At 42.3% G+C, this 22,549-nt stretch overlaps 1 protein-coding gene across 1 annotated transcript; it reads left to right on the top strand.

The window, feature by feature from the left end:
* Window positions 1–1,366: 1,366 nt before the first annotated feature.
* ARL6IP5 (ARF like GTPase 6 interacting protein 5) lies at window positions 1,367–21,600 on the top strand. Its single transcript, XM_036082719.2, has 3 exons — window positions 1,367–1,663; window positions 17,256–17,473; window positions 19,949–21,600. Exons 1-3 carry the CDS (start codon window positions 1,488–1,490, stop codon window positions 20,119–20,121), a joined length of 567 nt encoding a protein of 188 aa, XP_035938612.1. The 5' UTR covers window positions 1,367–1,487; the 3' UTR covers window positions 20,122–21,600.
* The last annotated feature ends 949 nt before the right edge of the window (window positions 21,601–22,549 follow it).

The raw sequence follows: 22,549 nt of genomic DNA, 5'->3' as shown, positions 1-22,549 counted from the left end.
AAACAAATAAATAAAAATTCACAGAACAAATGTTTACTGGATATCAATTGCCTATGATCAATGAGGAATCATATTATTACTAACAGACATCTGACAGTTTATGGTCATGCAGTCCTGAGCAGTTGGAAGGTTCTTGGTCACAGCTCCTAATGTTCACTGATCTCTCCAACAGGTGTGGGGGCCTAATGGTGCTGGTATGCTGGTCATGACCAAGATCATTTTCTCAGCTTGCCCGCAGTGTTGCTCCTTGAAATTCTTAAGCCCCAGGGAATTCTTCCACACCCTGTAACTTCCTGTAACTGAGCACTAAGGTCTGGCACATCTCTACCTAGCACTCCTCTTACTGTAATACATTTAAGTTAGTGTTTCCACTGCATTGCAAGATCCCTGAAGGCAGGGCAAGGCTGCATTCTTCTCACCTTTTTTTTTTTAATCCCCCAGAGTGCTTTCACAGAGCCTTGAAAGGACTCAAAATATCTGTTGGCATCATACTGAAATCTTCTACCTTTTTGTCCCCTATCAAGCCTACTCAGAGACAACCACAACAATAAAATTGCAACAAGATAGAGAAAAGTCAGTGGATGTTCATTATAAACCACAGAAAACAAATCAGGTTAGAGCACTATTATTAATACCATACAGATGAATCATGGCCTGTGCTATTATTAGTAACAATAGCAGTAATATCTAACTCGAAGCAATTACTCTACACTATTGGTCACTGCAGACCATTGTTTGCTTTCTAAGGTGAACAACATCCCAGCTCAAGGCTGATGTGCCTAGAGTGCCCACCGCATCAGAATAGCACAGTAGTTCAATAATTTTGTCTGGAGAAGACAGAGATGGAGAACAAAAGAAGAGAAGTGAAATAACAAGCCAGCCCTTCCATTCTACACGTTCTTCTTTCCCATTTTGCCAATCTGATTTCACTCATAGTGACTCATGGTGGAACAGAAAACATGAGAATTGCATTCAGATGTGCAGAGGTTAGTAACTACTCAGTTTTCAAAACCAGCTCATCTTCCAGTAACACTATAGTTGCCTTCCATTCCATTTCACTTAGATTAGCATCTGAACAGCTGCAAAAAATTTCCCTAAAATCCAGAACACATTCTTATGTTGAACACTCAAAAAGGGGTATTTTAAAGGAGGCTGTGTGTATTCGGACTGTCAGGGAAGGCAATGCCATCTCGCTTCACACTAGGGATTTCCGCTCGTTTATTTCTATTTCATCTCTATTTTGCACTCTGCCCCTTGCTCTGTCGCGAGGCCCCACTTTTTCTGTAACCAACCTCTTAGAGCCAATCAAGAAGTAAAGAAGAGAAAAACGCCCGCCCGCTCCCAATTTCCTTCGCTCCGCTGCTCACCAACCGCAGAGCCGGCTGAGCGTGAGCCGCTGTCATCTCTAACCCAGCTTAGCCGATCGGTTGGCGCCGCCGCCGCCGCCAGATTCCAGAGGGGAAGAACAAGAAGCTGAGAGACTAGACATGGACGTGAATTTCGCCCCGCTCCGCGCCTGGGACGATTTCTTCCCTGGCTCTGACCGCTTCGCCCGGCCGGACTTCAGGGACATTTCCAAATGGAACAACCGCGTGGTGAGCAACCTGCTCTATTATCAGACCAACTACCTGGTGGTGGCTGCCATGATGATTTCCGTTGTGGGGTAAGTGGGGTCCCCCTCCGGGGCACTGATCGAGGGCGGCACCGTGGGGCTCCGGGTGTACATACAGGATCCCGGGATGTGGAAACGCTCTCCAAGCCCAGCCTCCGCCCTGGCAAGTGCAAGCGGTCAAGCCTGTGGAAACTTGTCAGGGCGAGGCCGCAGCAGTCTTGGGGTCCCCTTTTCCTTCCCGTGCCTCGGGCGGAGACGTGAGGGGATTTCTAGGGGTGAAGAAATTTTGCCAGCTTCGGACAAGAAAAACTGACTTTTATTTTTCCTCTGTGCCCTGATTAGGCTCTTGTAGGTATTTGCAGCGCCCCAGTCTTTTAAAAATAAGAAAGAGGAGGGGCGCCTGGGTGGCTCAGTCGTTAAGCGTCTGCCTTCGGCTCAGGTCATGGTCCCAGGGTCCTGGAATCGAGCCCCGCATTGGGCTTCCTGCTCGCCGGGAAGCCTGCTTCTCCCTCTCCCACTCGCCCTGCTTGTGTTCCCTCTCTCGCTGTGTCTCTCTCTGTCAAATAAATAAATAAAATCTTAAAAAAAAAAAAAAAAGAAAGAAAGAAAGAGGAAAGTGGTGTAACCCTATCCTGGGGCTGGCGGAAAGGGGCGCAGCCCTGGGAGACTTGGGCGACTGGGTGTGGATCCGAACTCTGCATTCTGGGGGTTTTAGTGTAAAAAGGGCACCCAAGAAGCAACGCGCTTTGTGGGTTTTCCGCCTAGTGCCCGCTGCACTGTAGGAGGAAGATGAGCTTGGGAGCCAGAGGGTGGGTGTTTCCTGGTGGCGCATCTCCCGGTGTGGGGTGAAGGCTGCCCTGACTCTAGGAACCGGGTTCTCTTGCGTTTTCATCCAGGAGTCGTCCGGCGTGGCTACTTTCTCTCCTTCACTTCCTAACCCGTGGTCTCATCCTATTAAAGGCCTTCTCAATAACAGATGTTAAAATAAAAAGTGTTCTGTGTTACATAGGATTCCACCCGCTTCCCGCACACACACACCTGATTTACTAGAAACCACCTTTTCTTGTAGTTTAGCCTTTAAGAAATGCTTCTCTCACTTGTGCAGGATGGTGATATTCTAGATCTTGCTGATTCTATGCATCTTTAAAGAAAAAGCCAACCTCAGATTTTATAAAGGAACTTGCTTGCCATTAGAGAGGGAAAGTACAAGCTGGCCTGGGAGAAAGAGGAGAAATCCAAACTTGGAGGGTGTGGGAAAGGCCAAATAGGGTGGTTTCTTAGGGTGGTTTGCTGATCTTTGGCTTATTTATTATTGAGTCACTTCTTTGTGCCAAGCTCAAAACAACACCAAGATCAATCAGACATGACTTCTAGCCCAAGGGCATGTGACAATTGTTGAGAAGCTATAGGACCAGGAACACAGCACAGAGGAGAAAGTTCACAATTTCCAGATGTGGTTCAGGGTCGTTGCCCCCATGCAGAAGAGAATGCTCATTTGCAGGATTCAGTAGACAGTTGCACAGATCCTCATTCTGTGTTGCTTAAGGAATCACAAACTCTGAGAATGACTTGGTGTGTGGAGGGCACAGGCTCTGAGCCGACTCTGAATTAGAGTGGCAGCCAAGTTAAAATTAGTTAGGGTAGGACAGGCCTAAGGCCTGGGGCAGCTGCCTCCTGAACCTTCCCCTAACTTTATGCGTGAGGCTCATTTCCCAGAACACTAAAACATTTCTTTAAAACGTAATAAATAGTATATAGGATTGCATCTGTTGGTTTGCTTTCTTTTTCTTTTCTCCCTCTTAGTAAAGAAACAAGCCAGACATACTATCTGGTGATCTAGATATGAGGTTTTTTTTTTTTTTTTTTTGTGGTAACCCTCAAAACTTAGATATTGGACAAGGTTTGACAGAGACCAGTCAAATGTTCAGAGAAAACTATTGCTTTTCAAAGAGGGGTACTGCCCAGACCAGACACAGGCTTGGGCAGCCTTGCTGCTTTGTTGGAATCCATTTTTCACTGTGAAGGTCAGGGTCCAGCCCCCTTACTAAATATAGCTCCCTCATTATGGTGCCTTAGCCTACTCACTCAGGCAGTTTTGGAGTGTTGGCCCTTCCCATTTTCCTTTTTAAATAAGAAATGTTGGTTGGCAGTGAACTTTTTGATGGTAAAAGTAAAAAATAGCCATCTTTACTTTTTATTATTCTTATTTTTAAAAATTTACAAAAGACACAGGTCAGCAGTAAATTATTTTGAAAATTGCATGTGTGTAAAATACAAGATTTCCCTCTCCTTCATACCCCAGTAAAAATTTGGTATATGACCTTTAACTGTTTTCTCTGCATCCACAAACACACAGTCAGTGATTTTTCCACAAACGACTTTTTTTCTTATAATCTAATAATAATAATAAAAGCAAACATTTATTGAGTATTGAGTGCTCTGTGTGCCAAGTATTTGCTAAGTAATTTACGTGCATTATCTCATTCAACCCAGTGAGATGAGATATTATTTTGATTATTATTATTCCTGAGGCTCAGAGAGTATAAATGACTTGCTCAAAGTCACAGACGCAGTCTTGTGCTCTAAACAATGTGCCATCTTTTTTTTTTTTTTAAGATTTTATTTATTTATTTGAGAGAGAGAGAGAGAGAACACGAGCCAGTGCGGGGGGGGGGGGGAGGGGTGGCTGGGCAGAGGGAGAGGGAGAACCAGGCTCCTGGCTGAGCAGGGAGCTCAATGCCAGGAGGGGCTCAATCCCAGGAGCCCAGGATCACAACTGGAGCCGAAGGTAGATGCTTAACCGACTGAGCCACCCAGGTGCCCCTAATGTGCCATAATGTGCCATCTTCTTATGAGTCATGAAGTTTCGTCTCTTAAAGCTGGAAGAAACCAAATATCTTCAAGGTCAGAGAGCTTAGTTGACTCTGGAACATTTCTCATTCTAAAGAGAACTCTCCTCTCAGTGATGTCAGTAGATGGGTGGGTCAGAGCAGAGTTGGGGGCTGTCTTCTATAGCATCTGATAGTTTCCCGTATCTTGATAGAGTGTGTGTGAAAATGTGGCCTGGGTGTTTACTGGGGAAGGGACCATGTTCAAAGGGTGTTCTTCAATGGTTCTGTCCCCTAGTAGTGAGGAGGGGCCTCCAGGGCATTGTTGGAGGGCTCTAGTCTCAACTGTGAATTCTCCTGTGTTGAAAACTGGCCTGAGTCAGGATGCAGAAAGCCTGCTCTTCCAACTCGCAGGAAAGAAGAGGGAAGACCAAGTGGATATCATCTAGCTCCAAAAACAACAGAAAGGGCTGCCTTTCCCAAGATGGAGAGTAAGAGGGATTGGGATAGAGGTAAATCTGTATCTGAGGGCCTCATCAGGCAGGGCCTCGTAATCAATCCATGGTTAGAAGTTTGGTCTTCGTCCTAAAAGCCTGGTTTACCAGGCATGTGACTTCTACTCAATAGGTCTACTCTGCCTCTTAGATTAATTCTGAGTAAGTCTCTTAGCTAACAGTCCTTGTTGAAGATAGTTGTCATATCTTCTGGCTCTTTAAAGAGTATGAAGTAGTGGTTCAGAGTTCAGGCACCAGAGCCACATTAAGTAAATTTTAAATCCCAGCTGCCAGTCATTGGCTGTGTAACCTTGGACTTCAACTGCACCTGCGCCTCAGCCTCCTCATCTATAAATGAGACTAATTATAGAACCTGCCTCATAGGGCTTCTGTGAGGATTATCCGAGTTACTACAGGCAAGGCTCTTAGACTAGTGTCCAGCTCTTAGTTTTTGCTCCACAAATGTTACTTATTATTGTTTTGTTTTGTTTTTTTTCTAATCATTGTTGGTGTGAGAAACATAGACAGCATCTTTATCCCAACAGCGCCATCCACCCAAGCTCCAGTTGCTAACTCACCTACTCCTGCCTCTCCCTCAAGACTCAGCTTTGGTACCATCTCTTTGAGGAAACATTTTCCCTTTGTCCCTCACTTCCTTGTGTTAATTGGACCGCACACCCGTGCCTGTATTTTTCCTGGTAGTCCCCTCACAGGCTTTTAAGTTGTCTGTTTACCTGTCTCCACTCTGGACTATAAATTCCTTGAGGCCAGAGACTGTGGGTTTTGTTTGTGATTGCTTTTTCTTTTTCTTGTCGTCGTTACCATTACTTTTATTTGCTGTAACTGAGGCCTGCTATTTGGCAGATGCTCAGTTGGTGAATCTGAGTAAATAAATGAACAGAAGGCCTCAATGTAATCACGGGGGCAACTTTTAACCTACCTAATGGAACAAATTATTTTGAAGCACATAGCAGCAAGCTAGTACATAGCAACAGCATGCTCCTAAAGTGATTCTAACTGGGTCATTGCTGACTGCACTTGCTACATATTGGTTAAGATTACTACAGCGTAAAAATTCAGTTTAGAAAAGGTTATAATTCAAACTCTTCACTAATTCATATTGCCCTTGTAGAATTTTGGTGAAATACTCTCCTGCCAGCTTTCTCAACACCAGTACTATGGACAATTGGGATCATATAATTCTTTGTTGTAGAGGGCTGTCCTGTGTATTGTAGGATATTTAGCAACATCCCTGCTCTCTACCCTCTGAATGCCAGTAGCACCCAGGCCCTCAAAAAAACTGCCTTCAGACATTGCCAAATGTCCCTTGGGGGTCAAAATCACCCCTGGTGGAGAACCACAGCTCTGTTGCTAAGAAAATCATGATAATTTGGTGATCACTTTCACTAAATGCAAGTTAGTTTATAACAAGTTACAAAAAACAGTTCTTGGCAGTTACTTAGCAAAACAATTTGATTTTAGCTCCTGGCTTCTGACTTTTCAAACATTAAGAATGGAGCAGATTTGAAGCTTACATGGCTTTGATCATTATCCTTGATTTATTAAATCTGTTATACTATCATTCTTTTATTAATCTGCCTGGAAGACTCTACTGATTCCACAAACTCACTTTCTCTTTTTTGACATCATTCTGGCTGTTGCTTTTCTTCATTTTTGCTTAAAAGTTCATGTGCTCTGGAGTTCCACTACCATAAAATTGGAATTACATGACAATTAATATAAAGTGCATTAAGGCCCAGCAAGTGATAATATTTAAACAGTAGCTGCTGTTATTATATTAAATCCTAGGTTCTAGGTATATTTGGAATTCTCACAGCTTGTGACTTCTCTTAGAAGTATTAGATGATGGATATACTTTAGTGGTTTTGTCATAATTGTAACTTGTGTTTCTTATAAACACTTGTGTTGCTTCCCTTGAAGACTTCAGTTTCTTTTTGAGATTTAGGCGTCACTTCAGAAGAGATTGGGTGACTTAAAAGGAATAGCATGAATAACAAGCTGGGAAGTGTGTGTTTTGCTGAAAGTGGCTTTGCATTTTTTAAATCAAGAAAGGAAAATGCCTAAGATTGAAGAAGATATGACTTACCTCCTCCATTCTTCACACAATACATCTTGGCACTAGATATTCTTTTTTTTTTTCCAGTAATCTCTATTCCCAGCGTGGGGCTTAGACTCACAACCCCGAGATAAAGAGTCACATGCTCCACTGACTGAGCCAGCCAGGCGCCCCTCGATTTTCTTTTTATATCATAAACAGCAATAGAAGTCTCTGCCTCTATTTTCAAAGTGAAAAGCAAAGGCAACACCTAATTGCCCTTGCAGTTTAAGTGCTCAGTATGTGATACATTCTGGTTGTGGACAGGAATTTCTGTGCTTAACAGAATGCCAAAAGATTTGAGCTGGAGAAATCTAGAGTATGGGCCATGGAACAGCAGCATCTTTCACCCTGGGAGCTTGTTGGAAATGCAGAATTTCAGGCACCCTCCCAGACCTGCTGAATCAGTCAGCTTTCTGACAAGACTCTCAGATGATTCATAGACACATTAAAATTTAAGAAGCACTGGTCTGGTCTGGTTCAAAAGAACCACTGAGAAAATTTAAATAAATGTACCCATATGCCCAGGTGTTAACTTCAGAAATACTAAATATATATTTCTTGGGTGGGTCCAGGACCTTACCTCCCCAGGTGATTCTGATATACACCCCCAGGTTGAAGTTGAGAAGTACTGATCCCATCAAACTCCCAGTTTCACAATGGTGAGGGCTGGAGTTGGTGTGGCTAAATAAGACCAAAAACTGCTAATCATTAGTAGCCTCTTTTATTGTTATGAAGTAAAATACTTTCTCTGTTAAGTCATATTGCAAATATTCTGAAGCTCCTAATTAACCAAATTCAGCTCCATCGCCAACTCTCACACATTTGTATTATTTGCTTTTCTTATTCTCACAAATTCCTACCTGCCATCAGGAGTCTTATTTCCTGGCGTGGCATCAGAAAGCACCAACCACACACAAAATTTTCAAATATATAAATGCCTCCAGTACATCTCCAGCTAAAAGGCTCATTTATTTTCAGATGTGTATGTTCAGGTCTCCCCTTTAAGACAGCACAGTGTAGCTGCTGAATGAGCCCATATATTCTTTTTTTTTTTTTTTTAAAGATTTTATTTATTTATTTGACAGAGAGAGACACAGTGAGAGAGGGAACACAAGCAGGGGTAGTGGGAGAGGGAGAAGCAGGCTTCCTGCCGAGCAGGGAACCTGATGCGGGGCTCGATCCCAGGACCCTGGGATCATGACCTGAGCCGAAGGCAGACACTTAACGACTGAGCCACCCAGGCGCCCCGAGCCCATATATTCTTAAAGTACTTCTTCACCATGTGGCCTGTGGGGGTGTTTCCAGAGGGTGGAAATTCCAGGTGCCACTTTATGCTTGTAGTTGCTTGAAATGGCAAGGCGTTTCTGGAAGGCTTGTACTTCTGTTTGAAAAGAGCGTTACTTTAATCTTTTTAAAATGAGTGTGGTCCCATAATATATTTGAGGCCTATGGCTGCCAGTGTCTGGTATTGAAAAATAGTCAAATTGTTTGTACCTTTTAATGCTGCAAGGATGAAAAACCCAAGTTTCTAGTTGGTAAAGGAAGAAAAGGATAAGAGAGCCCTGGGACGCTCTGGATCGGAATGTATGAAAACATTTGCAGATGGAATTAATTGCAGTTCTTTTATGCCAAAACCTAGCAGAAAATTCTGTTTTTGAGATTAATCAGCTTCCACGCCAATGCTACAATATTACTCTTCTCTTTTTTGCTTCTTTCGCTACACAAAGACTATGAAGCATTTGCCAACTTCTCAGGCACCGGGCTAGGAGATACAGTGGAGAGTAAGACACTGTGATTCCGACTTGCATCGTGTTTAGAGTCTAGAGGGGCAGCAGGATGAAACTACAGACATAATTAATTTTTATACAAGGATAGCAAGTGTACAAAAATATGCACCTACATAAACACATTCTTTTCAACTTACCTTCTTTCCCTTGTGCATTATTATCCCAAATTTCAAAACTCAGGTGTTGAAAATGGAACAGGCATTGAGTATGTGGATGGGGGAAAGGATAATTATACCTTTCCTTCCCATCCTCCCCTGCAGCTCAGATGTCTTTTATTCAGTTGAATCAGTATTTACTGAGCACCTGCTGTGTATCAGATACTGTGTAGGCACCGAGGATACGAGCAGGAGTACAGCTCCGCCCTGCCTTCCCAGTCCTCCCAGAATTAATCCCTTCCTGCCCTCCCATCCCTCTTTATCTGCACTTGAGGCACATGTAATGCAGGCATATGTCTTTCCTTCATGGGTTACGTGCTTCTTCTGAGTACAGAACTTTAAGAGGTCTGTCAGTGCTCAATAAAATTTTAATCTCAAAATTCTTCGTCTAATAAGGATTGCCTTTTATTAAATCCTCGGACACCACTTATGCAACCTTGTTCTTGACTTTTCCCCGGACACTTTAAAAAAAAATATATTCCCTGCCACCATCAGCCCGGGGATGGTAGTTTCTGTCTCCTTTTTCCCACATTAGGATTTATAATGATTCTGGGTATGTGTACAAATGAGCATATTTTGGATTCCTGGCCCCATTCTTAGAAGGCAAAAGCTCTCAATCTACTTAGTAGGGGCCGAGAGCTCTGCATAAGAAATCCAATTCTAAAAGATGAACTTGACCTTAATACCAAATTGTGCAGCACTGTTGGAAATTTCTTATTCTTTTCCTTTTGGACAGATGAATTCTATCCCTTATCACTCAGCTTCAGAATACATACCCATAACATCCTCCTCTGTCTTGTTGCAATAGGCTTGCTCCTTGTTTCAGAGAACACTTTCATGCCTGTGATCTCAGACAAAAGCTGCAGGCTGCCTCTCCCTTCTGCAAGGATTTACCATAAACAGGATTTCCCAGCCTGCCCTTCCATGGAGCAATCACTAACGGAGACACCACGCAGAAGGCAGAAAGTCCGTCTGAAGTAGAAAACCAAGGCTTTGGTTCCTGCTTCTATAATCTGCTTCCGTACGCCATCAGTGTGGTTTTTCCCTGTCTCAGAGAAACAGAAGGGAATGCAGAAATTGGGTGTTGGTGGGAGGTAAACAGACAGGAGCCTCCTTATAAGAAGGAAGATTATGTGTCACCAGGCTCATTTCCCCATCCCCAGCCTTCTCAGCGCTGTAAGAACCTGCCATGGGAAAACAATTGAATTTACTCTACCAAAAGGATTCAGAAGGAACAGTTTGTAAACAAAAGATCTTTCCACCTCAGTTCCAAAAGACTATCTGTTGTGAGAGTGACCATAGGTTCCTAATTGTTGAAAGCAATGATGAGTATACATGAGGGTCCATTATACCATTCTCTCTAACATCGTATATGGTAGAAATTTGCCCTAATATAAAGTTTAAAAAGGAACAGTTGCAAGCTAATCAGATCATTTGAAGCTCCATCACTGTGGGAAGTCTGAGATATATGGCTTCTAAACCAGGCCCAACTCACTGTTTATTAAGAATAAAATAAGCAATTAGCTTAATAAACACAAAAGAAAACATGGAAGTTCATTAGGTATGTCTTACTGTGAATACTTTAAACATGCCAGCTGCTGCCAAGACAGTGGATCATTTGAGTGTTTAGTTTCATGGTGCCAAGTGCACAGGATGCAACAAATAGTATCAACAAGGATACAATAAATACTGTGGGTCTTCCTAATTCAATTGGTTAAGAAAAATCTCAATGTTAGGCTACTACGCCCTTTCCGTGACAAAAGAGGCAGGCTCCCATCCCACCTTAACTGCTCCAAAGTCTCCTTTACCTGGTGATTATTAGGCCAAGGTGACCCTGATCATATTGACTCAAAGCTGATTTATACATTTACATCTATACTTTGTGGTCAGAAATAGTACTTGCCAGGACGGAAGCCATGCTGGGAAACCAAAATAACCACGGAAGGCCATTGGGGTTATCTGAGGAATCAAAGAGCAAAGGGGGCCTATATAGACATGTCTGCAGGAGTATGAGTCTCCTGTGCTTCCCACTCTCCCTCCTGAGCCCCAGCACGTACTAGCGGCAAGACTTACAAAGTTCCTCCTGCCAGCAAGCCAAAGGGCCCTTTCTGACCATGTCACAATCATTCTACCTCACATCTGCACGGGCATACGCATGATATTTCCTACTTTTCTTTTTCCTCTGTTCCTTTCATCACAACTCTATGAAGGTACAAAGACAGGGACTATTTCTCCAGTAATGTCTAGTGTGCAGTGTGAATAATAGTGATTTGTCCGGGAGAAACCTCCTGTCACTTCATTCATACCCATGGAAAGTTGCTGAGCTTCCTTTAAATAACATGAAAATATGCAAGATCCTTACCTACCTTTTTTCTTTCTTTCAACACAACTATATTGAATACCTACTGTGTGCCAGGCAGGCCTTGTGCTAGGTGCTGGGGAGAAAATGTTACAGTCCCTGCCCTCATAGAGCTTAATCCAGTGGCAGACAAACATGCATCCAATCCTCACTCAAGTAAATGTAACACCACCACTGTGATGAGGCTAGGAAGGAGGAGCACCACTATATGGGGTTCTGATGTGACCAGACACAGAAGAAGGGCTGATTAGGCTGGATTTGAAGGAAGTAGGAGTGAATCAGGCAGAGAATGGCTTGTGCGCAGGCCTGTGGGGGCCAGAGACAGGGCAAGGTCTAGAGGGAGATCGAAGCCCCAGAGGACGGGGTGTAGAATCAGGAGGTGGCGTAGGAAAAGACCACAGGCAGGGCTGCTGCTAGCCTTCAGGCTCCCTCAGACTGATTATTGAAACCACTCCTCACTCCTAGCAGATGCAGCCTAAGCCAAATTGGTTAGTGAGTCAAATCTGGCCTGGATTGTAGCCCCTCACTTACCACCCCAGCCAGGCCTCCTTGTGCCAGGTACAAATTACACAAGGGTATGCGGTGGCCTGGCGGCACACGTAGGTAGGAGCCAGACCCTGTGCGGCCTTGGAGCCTGTGTAACGAACTGTGTTTTTATTCTAAGAGCAAGGAGAAGCAAGGAAATGGATGGGTGAATTCATATTTGCAATGACCCCTCTGGCTGTTTAAGGACCACAGAAAAACATCACCAATTTAGAGAAATCCACTGTGAGTAAATTGTTTCCCTCCCTTCTTGGTGAGTCAGGCTTCCTCAGGAACCCAACTACAAAAATACCTTTTTTGGGTTAGAAAATTGGAACTCGGGGCAAAGCGGCTTCTACTGCTCTGGAAGTATTTCACTGCCTTTTTGGCTCTTGTGGGCCTTGCAGTTGCCGGGAATTACCAACGGTGCACTCAACTTGATCTGAGGATCTCCGTTTTGGTAAACGTTTATCGCCAACTCTACAGTTTATGGGTTTGGAGCATACTTACTAACCTGTCCCTTAGCTTGCTTATGTGTAGGATGAGATGTATTTTTTCAAGATCTGCCCTACCTCTAAAATTCTGTGATCAGCCAAGTTTTTTGGTCCCCCCCCCCGACTTCAGGAACTTATGCTAAAACTATAGCTCTACTAGCTGAATTGTGTTGGCACATTCAGGACCCCGTGTCCACACCTGCTCATAGCCACCTTGCTTCAGAGAGAAACCAGAATGCTAAGGGATTTCCCAGAATGATTCTTTGTTCCTGACCCCAACTGGAAGAATACCGAGAATGGGTGGGTGCGGGGGAAGGGGAACTGGAGTCCTGTAGCTGCTTAACAATACACAAAGGGCTGTATTATGAATTGCTGTCACGGTTACATCAGCTGGCACCCTTTCCTCTCCCCTAGACCCCTTCGAATGTGTTTCTTCACTTCTCCGGGCCTCAGTTTATTCATCTGTGCAATGGGACTGAAGCTATTTATCTTTGAACACTCTGCTACAGGATTCTGTGATAGGGTTGTAAACCTTTTCACAACCGTCAATATTTCCAGTAGAATTTTTAACCATTACATTTATTTATTTATTTACTCAGTTACTTACGGAATAGAATGCATATGTATGTAGATATATGTTTTTATCTCACATTAGAAAAATACTGCATGCTTTTGACTTGTTGAACTAGGTCCTATCAGAAAATTATATTCTCTCTCTCCCTCAGTCCCCTCACCCCTCTCTGTCCTTCCCCCTTCCCTCTATCTTCCTGCCTCCCTTCCTCCCACCTTTCTGATCCAGGGACTACCAGTAAATGAAACTCCACCCATCCGAGCCCAGTGGCAATTGTCCCCATGAAAGCTGGGGTAGCATATTTATGGGAGTTTTTGCCTAAAGGTTCCTGGGCTTTATTGTGACTGGCATGACTAAGAGCCCAGCTGTTGACTAAAAAACGTCACTCATCGCAGATGAGAACTGGCTCACAAGTTCCTGCACTCACTGGAAAATGAAATTAAACTCTAGAGGGTGGTGTATGTGTTTTATTTTCCTCCAAGTGCAAGTAGGTGCCAAGGCATTGGAGTGGTACAAATTTTACTCTTTGTTAGAATGGAATGGCACTTAAGAATAAGGAAGAAAACCATTTCTGCTCCGAGTAACTTTGTTCATTTTTTCCAGCTTGGAAACTTGGTTACTTTCTAATTATAGATCGTGGCTGGGTGTGTTGTAAGCTAAAACCAGTTCTATAGGGCTCTGTGCTCCGGTCTTTTCCCTTGAACATGAGCAACAGGAACAGGTGAAAAGCAAATTTGGAATTGCTTAAGTCAGGCCTGGATTTTTTGTTGTTCTTTGTCCTGGGCTTTATTTAGACATTCAACATAGATGAATGTCCAGAGGAAAAACTTCTAGAAGTAATGTACATGGCCACCAAGTACTTTGCTTGTCCAGAGGAAAATAGACAAAGCTTGGCATACTTTTTGTTGTATGTTTCACCTCACGAATTATTTTAGTAGGCATTCTAGAAAGAACTGAGTAGGATACTTTGCTAGTTTGCTACCAACCAACCATCTTTTATTTGCAGTTTATGCAAAGCAGTTTCCTTAAACTTGAACTCTCCACTCTAGTTTTTTGCGTTAATGTTGATCTTTGCTTTTCTTTACAGCTCAAAAATATTTGGGTGAAACTAATAGACAAATGGGAATAAACTACCCACGATGCTCCTACCTAGTATAACTGCTCCAGTCTTTCAGTATAACTCTTTTCGGAATCTTTTGAGTGCTAGGAATGAGATTTATTAATCGGTGATAATTTCTGGGCCTCTCCACTCAGTTTCCTTACCACCTGCTAAGAAAGATTTTGTTTTTGCCCTGTCCAGTTCTTCCTTTCCCCAGGCCTATAATTGTCTTTCCCAGATCTGGGCAGAAGGTACAGCATAACCCAGATAAAATTTTAAAACAGAAAAAGTACAGAGTGACTCTGTGGACCCAGATGATAAAGAACTGGTGAAGGACAGACAGAACAGTTCAATTGCTGGATGCTGGGAAAGCGTGGGGGAGTGGGGTGGTGCACCTGGCCACAAGAGGATCTGGAGAATCGGCAGGGAACCAAGGTTTGGGTGGGAGAAGGAACAGCTTCGCTGTGGCATCTGAATTGCAATTGCATTAATGTTGTCGGAGAGACAATGGAAGTAAAGGTGGGTGGTTGTAGCTGGCCTGTGCCAAGCCTGGGTCTTAGGCTAGGGAGAAGTTGCTTTTATATTTTTATATTTGCCTTTCTTATATGTTCATTTTATTTCTGATTACAAAATAATGTACTAATTATAAAAATTTCTACTTCTCAGCTACATAACATATATAAATCCACCAAACAGAATGTATTATGATTACTTTTACCCACTCGATATATTATTAATATCTTTCCATATTATTGAGTATTTAAAAATAGCTGCATATACCACCTCTAGTAAATTGGTGGCCATGTACGTTACTTCTAAAAGTTTTTCATCATAAATACCACTCATGTGACGATTGTTACAACTCAGTGTTTGCATTTTTATTTGTTTCCTTTGACTCTATGCTGAGGGGGAGATTTATTGCCTGGGAGGGGATGAATATTTGCAAGAGTTTTGAGTGAAATAAGCAACTTACTACTATAGGGTTTAGCTCTAAATTATGTCCTACTACACTACTCTTACCACTTATGGCCATGTGGTTTAATTCCATGCATCTTAATAGAAATTTTTAACTTTTCCAAAGCAGTTTCACATTGATTATATCCCTGATTTTGCCCATTAAGGTATGTGATACTTCTACTCTTATTTGAAACTATTTCAGTTAGCTTTTGTGTTTCAGAAGGCAGAATTAGAGCTAAAATGTAAAGGGATTTTTAAAAAAAAAATCTTAGTTATCCCGAATATGAACCCTACTATAAGTGTGAATCCTTCATCTGTTCTATTTCAGAGAAAGTAAGCTCTTGGCATCACCTCCCATTCCCGTTCCCCCCCCCCACCCCGTCCCTCATTTCCAAATCAGTCACGTTGATATTCAGAGCGTGATGAAAACACGCTGACCCTCATTGTCCTTCCCAAGTAAAATGCTCGTTAAGCCTGTTGTGAGGGTAAAAAGTTAGTAACTCAATTGTACTAGCTGACCACAAATGTCATATTAAGGGCTCTGTAGACACAGTGGGTTGGGGTGGTAGTGGGGCCACAACACCCAATCCTTCTTACTTATGAAATACTGGGTCTAGTTTTCCTCTTTCTTATCAACAGTAGTGTAACCTTTGGCTCATGTAACAATGAAGCCGGAGGCTCTGTGCTTGGAAATCTCAGTTGATAGCTCATCTAATGACACTCTCGGCCCTTTTAAAGAATTACAATGGAGTCTCTGTGCCAGGAGTCATAGACTCCGATGCCTCCATGGGCCAGGCAGGTTATGTAAGAGAGCAGTGCAGGGCAGCTGTTAGACAAGCAGCGATGAATGGTGGCTCAGTGAGGGCCATGCAGTAGATGGTGGTGGGGACAGGGGAGCTAACTGGAGAGCATTTATTCTATCTGAAAGAGAAGATGCTCCAGCCAGTCGTTGACGTGTGGAAAAGTGGGCCTACTGTTGTTAGAGTTTCTTGTTTACAGGAGAAGCTAGAAATCCCAAGTTGTATGGATTTTTTCAACACGTTGGGATTCAAATAAATGTTTTTTTAAACACTGTACCATCCAAGCACAAATGTGACAATAGACTGGGTCTGGCCCATGGAGGCCATCATGGGACCTCTGCATCTATCTGTTGTGGTAGCTTCTGTGAGGATTTAGATAAACCTGAAGGGCTCAGAAAATATGTCAGCGTTGTCTCCGGTGTGCACTAGAGCCCAGGATGTAATGAAAGCGAAACAGCCCCTCCGAAAGAGGCAGTCTCTTTTAAATTTTAAAAGTCTCTTAGCTCTTTGCCGCATTTACTGTGAGAATGAAGACCGTTCTCAGCAATCGGAATGTTGATGTTCCGGCAAATGTCAACATCACTCTGCAGGGACACACAGTGATCGTGAAAGGACATCAGTCTCATCAGTGTACACAGTCTTCTTGGAAGGAGAAAGAAGAGGCTCAGGGTTGACAAACGTGGGGCAAGAGAAAGGGACAGGCTCCTGTTCGCACTACCCATAGTCACGTACAGAACGTGATCAAGGGCATTACGCTGGGCTTCCGTTACAGGCGGAGGTCCAGCTATGCTCACTTCCCCAGCAATGTTGTTATCCGGAAGAATGGTTCTCTTGTTGAGATCCAAAATTTCTTGGGTGAAAAATACATCTGCAGGGTTCGGATGAGGCTTTGCTTGTTCAGTATCTCAAGCCCAGGAGAATGAGTTAATTCTTGAAGGAAACGACATTGAACATGTATCAAATTCAGCTGTTCTGGTTCAGCAAACCACAACAGTTGAAAACAAAGGTATCAAAAAAAGTTTGGATGGTACCTGTGTGTCTGAAAAAGGAACCGTTTGGCAAGGTGATGAACAAGATCGAAGTTGTCCAGCTACAGAAACAGCAAGATGCCAGATGATTCTTCAGACATATTTGTAATATGTTTTAAAATACAAACCATGTATGGACTTTGGGGGGAAAACGTCTTTGAAAATTGTGGGCCTCTAATAAGATGGACTGACCAGTTTGCTGGTCAATGTCAATCTTGGCCCCACCATTTTCTCACCTCCATGCCTCAGTTTCTTCATTTGAGAAATGAATAATTAGTATCTACCTCATTGCATTATGAGGATTAAATGAGACAATTTAGATAAAATGCTAAGTATTCAACATGTGACTTGACTCCTCCTCACCTTCCTCATCTTCACACCCAGCTGCTACCAGTGCTGACCTAGCCTCCCTCTTTTCTTCATATTCCAGGTTCCTGAGCCCCTTCAACATGATCCTTGGAGGCATTGTAGTGGTGCTCGTGTTCACAGGGTTCGTGTGGGCAGCCCACAACAAAGACATCCTCCGCCGGATGAAGAAGCAGTATCCCACGACATTTGTTATGGTGGTCATGTTGGCTAGCTACTTCCTCATATCCATGTTCGGGGGAGTCATGGTCTTTGTGTTTGGCATCACTTTTCCTTTGTTGCGTAAGTGAACCTCAGTCTTCTTTTCTTATGCCATAAAAAAAAAAAAAAATCCATGTAGGAGTGATTATTCATTGGAAATTTCCTAACCTGTTCTTTACGTGTGTCAGCATGTCTGCAAAATTGTCAGAATTTTCTGCCACAGCAGATCAAGGCCTGATGGTTCCCTAATTCCACAGATATATATTGAGTGGAATTATATGTAAGAGTGAAATATATATATTATATATAAGAGTGTCTGCTCCGTGCCAGACACTCTTCTGGGGATACAACAATGCACAAAAGAAATACAAATCCCAAGTCCCATGGCAAGAAATTTGCACAGCCTACAACGGCCTCCAGATTTGTTGAATATTCGAGTCTGTTCTCAATCTTTAAGTGCCATTCATACTGTCATGACACACAATGAATGTATTTCATTTGGAAGTAAACTATTTACTCTCTGCCTACTCAGTAGATCACGTTTAGCATCAAAGTGCCCTAAGTCTATAAGAATAATTGGCCCAGAATACAGTTACCAAGTACTCCGATTTTGGTGGAGAGAACTAGGTATTTTCTAAATTTTACATGCATTGTTTACTGAGATCCCAAACACTTGAAACCTGAAATAGAGAACAGATATAATTCCAGCCTCATCAGCAGAAATCTAATTAAAATTATATATTAAGTGACAGGAAGATCCCTTTAACTTTTAATAGCACTTCACATGTGCATTTATTTCATTAAATAAAATCAGTTGCTTGTTTGGGGTTATGTTAGATTAAGCCCAGAATATTTATGGATGAATCCCACACTTTATTGGACAAAATATGTGTTTTTGTTTTTAAATATTTAAGTAAACTCTATACCCAATGTGGGGCTCGAACTCATGACCCCAAGATCAAGAGTCGCATACTCTTCCAACTGAGCCAGCCAGGTGCCCCTTATTGGACAAAATATTTGAATCAGCAAATTCAGACTTTTTGAAATATTCCTGAAGTTTTCCTTATGTGCTAGAGGCTTAGTATTTCAAAGAGTCTGCTTTGACACACAGCTTGTTAACTTCAGTACCTTTCCACATCAGGGCCTGAGACAGGCCAGTGTAATGAAATAGATCTTAGGTAGAGAGTCAAAGGTCCAGATTTCTTTTTTTTTTTTTTTTTAAGATTTTATTTATTTGGCAGAGAGAGAGACAGCGAGAGAGGGAACACAAGCAGGGGGAGTGGGAGAGGGAGAAGCAGGCTTCCCGCTGAGTAGGGAGCCTGATGCGGGGCTTGATCCCAGGACCCTGGGATTATGACCTGAGCTGAAGGCAGATGCTTAATGACTGAGCCACCCAGGTGCCCCAAGGGTCCAGATTTCTATTCCTAGACCTGCTGAAAACTAGCCATGTGATCTGGACCAGGTATCCTATATGGGTTGTAGTTCACTCATCTATAAAATAAGGAAATTAGACAGGATTCGTGACTCCTAGACCTTGATGATCGTCAGAATCATACAGGACACTTAAAAAAATGGATTGCCCAGCCAGATCCCTTAGAGATCTTGATTCTGTGAGTTGAAAGCAGTCCTCCGAAAACCTGTATTTTTAGAAAGCTCCTCAAGTGTTTCCAAAGGCCAGTCTAGATTGTAAGTCTCCAGATATAATGCACATCAGTGCTTCCCAAAATGAGGGTCCAAGATCACATATATGAGAATCATCCAGAGTGAATATTGGCTTTTTACATTGTGGAGCTTTACCTCAGTCTTACTGGTCTGAATTTTGGGTGGTGGAGACCTGGAATTTGCTTCTTTTTAACAGGCTCTTTAGGTGATTTATATGTGCACAGGAGTTTGAAAATCACTGCTGTACCTGTTTAAAATACAGATTCTCAGGCCCATCCCTTTATGGTTCTGGTTCAGGAGGTCCAGGAGAGGGGCCTGGGAATGTTTCTTAGTAAACAAACATGCCTAATTGTAAGTGATGAAGCAAATATGGGGAACCTTGAGGTACCTGAGATCTATAAAACCGTTAGTTCTATACATCTATATCCAGCATTTTGGAAAACTGCCCCTCGGGAGGCACATCCTAGGTGGACTTCACCTGCATGCTTCCTGCAGGAAGATAATCTGTGAACTGAGCGTGAGTTCCTTTCTGGAAAACTTTGTATAAGTCGGTTTTTATGTAAATTGGAATCCTGTTGGTTCACTGAAGTTCAAGGCATTTAAGCCAGCAGCAGAAAGTTAACAAATCAACGGGAGGGAGTGTGGTTGCCAGATTAGGGTCCTTCCTGCTGAATACGTTTACCTTCACACACAAAGAAAACTTAATATGTGACTTTACGAAGAAGAGCTTTAGACCAAGTCCAAGGATCCCTTTGAGGACTTGGATCAATTAGAGATCGGACTTGTCTTCAGTTAACTGAGGCGGTTTCCCCAAAGTGTGAAGACAGGGAGCTTAAGGTTGAGGCGGACAAAGAACAGTTGCTTCCATGCTAACCAGGTTTCACTTCCCCACAGTGATGTTCATCCACGCGTCATTGAGACTCCGGAACCTCAAGAACAAACTGGAGAATAAAATGGAGGGAATAGGCTTGAAGAGGACACCGATGGGCATTGTCCTAGATGCCCTAGAACAGCAGGAAGAAAATGTCTCCAAAATCGCTGACTATATCAGCAAAGTGAAGGAGTAAATACGGCTGACGTGCTGATAGGGCTGCGGTGGACATCAAGTTGCAGTTTGCCCTTATCCAGACCTACTTCCCGTTTGTGTTCTCGAGCTAGGAGGCGCCTGTACCATCCACCTATCTGTGGCAGCATGCATGTATAGGCCCAACTGTTAACATCTCCGGTGTTCCAGAGAGAAGCCCTCAGAACCCGCAAGGAAACTGCCCTCCTATTATGCCTGAAGTTTCAAGTGTGTTTATGCAAACTGATAGGAAGTGGATCACACTTATTTCTGTAGAGAAATAAAAGAAAAAGAATTTTGCATTGTACAGCACCAGTACTGTTAGCTTGTAGGGAAAAAACTAATTGTAAGGCAATCAAGGCAATATAAGTAAATGAAAAAAACACACAACTGTTAAAGTAGATGTCACACATTAGCCTGTTTTAATCCTGCCCCCACCCCCCCACCCCAGCGTCCTCCTCCAAAAATATTCCCTGGGACTATAATATGTGCAGTCTAAACTAATTTAGCTTTTAATTACTTTTCTTTTAAAATCAAAGATGATCTGTATCACTTTGCCGCCTGTTTGACATGCAGTGGAAACTGGATAAACCAGTTGTTTTTATTTTGTTTACAAGTATAAAGATAGCTGTTTAGGAGAATATTTTGTCAAATTTTTGTAAATTTTTGAAATGCTAGTAATGCTTTTTCACTAGCAGGTATTTTGTTGCAACCTAAATATCACCTTCTTTAAGGTTATAGCTACATAACCTATATTATTCTTGACAGTCTTGTCAAAAAAAGCAACAACAAAAAAATAAAACTTGAGTTCTGTTTGTATTGCACGTTTTTTGTTGTTTTGACAAAAAGGTGTCCAAGATAATGTTTCCTATATATTTTTTTCACTGTTTAGTTTTTAACTGGAACATTTAGAAAGAAGGAAATCAATGTACATTGGTTTTGATTTCTTAGGGGCACAAAGAGAACAATAATGGTTGGTCTTTTGAAATCTGAAAGGCATCTGTAGGTGACCAAGCAAAAAGACTTATGAAAATGGGAGTCATCAGTGGCTTTCGCACTTCATAAAAATTTTAGATAGCAATGGTTACAACCGTATGTTTTTATAGATAAGGCATTAGAATCAAGATAGCATGAGTGTGTATATCCTGTTACTTTCTTCCTTTTATTTCTCCTGTATTTAGAAATAGATGATACAAAATGTTTTGCTTGCCAATTGAGTGATTTCATAGATGAACAGAAAACATTTGGGTTTCCCTAACACTGAATTATGAAGACAACTGGAGCAGTACTTACTGAAGAGACTCTCTATATGTCCTAAAATAAGAAACAACAGCATATGTTCCTCCTGCTTTGTCTTGCATTTTAATTTCTCAGCCAACCTGCAGCCTTCCTTTCTAGTACAGCGACAGCACTGTGACTTCATAGACATGGTGTAGAGTTTGTACCGTTACCCAAATATGGAGAATAAAATTTATCAAAGATTTTTATTGGTGAGACTTTGTTTAATGCACATCTGTTGCGAAATATCTGGGATACTTGGTGCCAGCCCTCTAAACGATGAGGACGTGCTGTACGGCAAAAACCACTCAGCGCGTGTCTCAGATACAGTAATCTCTCCCCACCCCCCACCCCTCCATCCGTGCTTTAGCTTTCCATGGTTTCAGTGACCTGCAGTCAGCCTCTGTCCAGAAGCAGATGATCGTCCTTCTGACACATCCTCAGGAGGTCAACAGTAGATAAATACTACGTCACAATGCCTACTCCACTCCTCTCACTTCATCTCCCCAGGAGACATTTTCTCATCTCAAATCATCACAGAAGAAGGGTGAGTACGTTCAATAAGATAATTTTGAGAGACTGCATTCACATAACTTTTATTGCAGCATATTATTATTATTGTTCTAGTTTATTATTAGTTTTTGTTGTTAATCTCTGTGCCTGATTTATAAAGTAAACTTTGTTGTAGGTGTGTACAGGAAGAAAACAGTGTATATATAAGGGGTTCAGTACTATATGTGGTTTCAGGCATCCACTGGGGTTCTTGGAACATATCCCCACTGGATGGGGGGGGGACTATGGTACTGTTTAATAATACTTTAATACTTTATTAATTTCCAGCCAGAATAAAATTGAATCCCAACGGGATCCTTTTTTAAACCTGACACATTTGAGACCTTTCCATTTTCTACACGAATTCTGTAGACGGAGTGCAATGTATTTGGAAAAAGGGACAACTTAAATAAAAAATATACTCATTATAATTACTAATGGTTGGTGGTCAATTCTGGAAGGAAAATAATATAAAAATGTAGCATGTAAGAGCTGTAAATCATTGCATTTTAAAAACAAGTTAAGGGGCGCCTGGCTGGCTCGGTCAGTAGAGTGTGTGACTCCTCCTTGATCACAGGGTTGTGAGTTTGAGCCCCACATTG

This window comes from Halichoerus grypus, chromosome 1 (assembly GCF_964656455.1).
Source record: "Halichoerus grypus chromosome 1, mHalGry1.hap1.1, whole genome shotgun sequence".
Classification (NCBI taxonomy): Eukaryota; Metazoa; Chordata; class Mammalia; order Carnivora; family Phocidae; genus Halichoerus; species Halichoerus grypus.
The sequence above is the reverse complement of the archived record's forward strand: the minus strand, read 5'-3'. Positions and strand labels throughout refer to the sequence as shown.

Excerpts from the sequence above, each read along its gene's own strand:
- ARL6IP5 (XM_036082719.2), top strand. The coding sequence starts at position 1,488 with ATGGACGTGAATTTCGCCCCGCTCCGCGCCTGGGACGATTTCTTCCCT. Across the intron at positions 1,664-17,255 it reads ATGATGATTTCCGTTGTGGG|GTTCCTGAGCCCCTTCAACA; the intron begins GTAAGTGGGGTC and ends TTCATATTCCAG. Across the intron at positions 17,474-19,948 it reads CATCACTTTTCCTTTGTTGC|TGATGTTCATCCACGCGTCA; the intron begins GTAAGTGAACCT and ends ACTTCCCCACAG.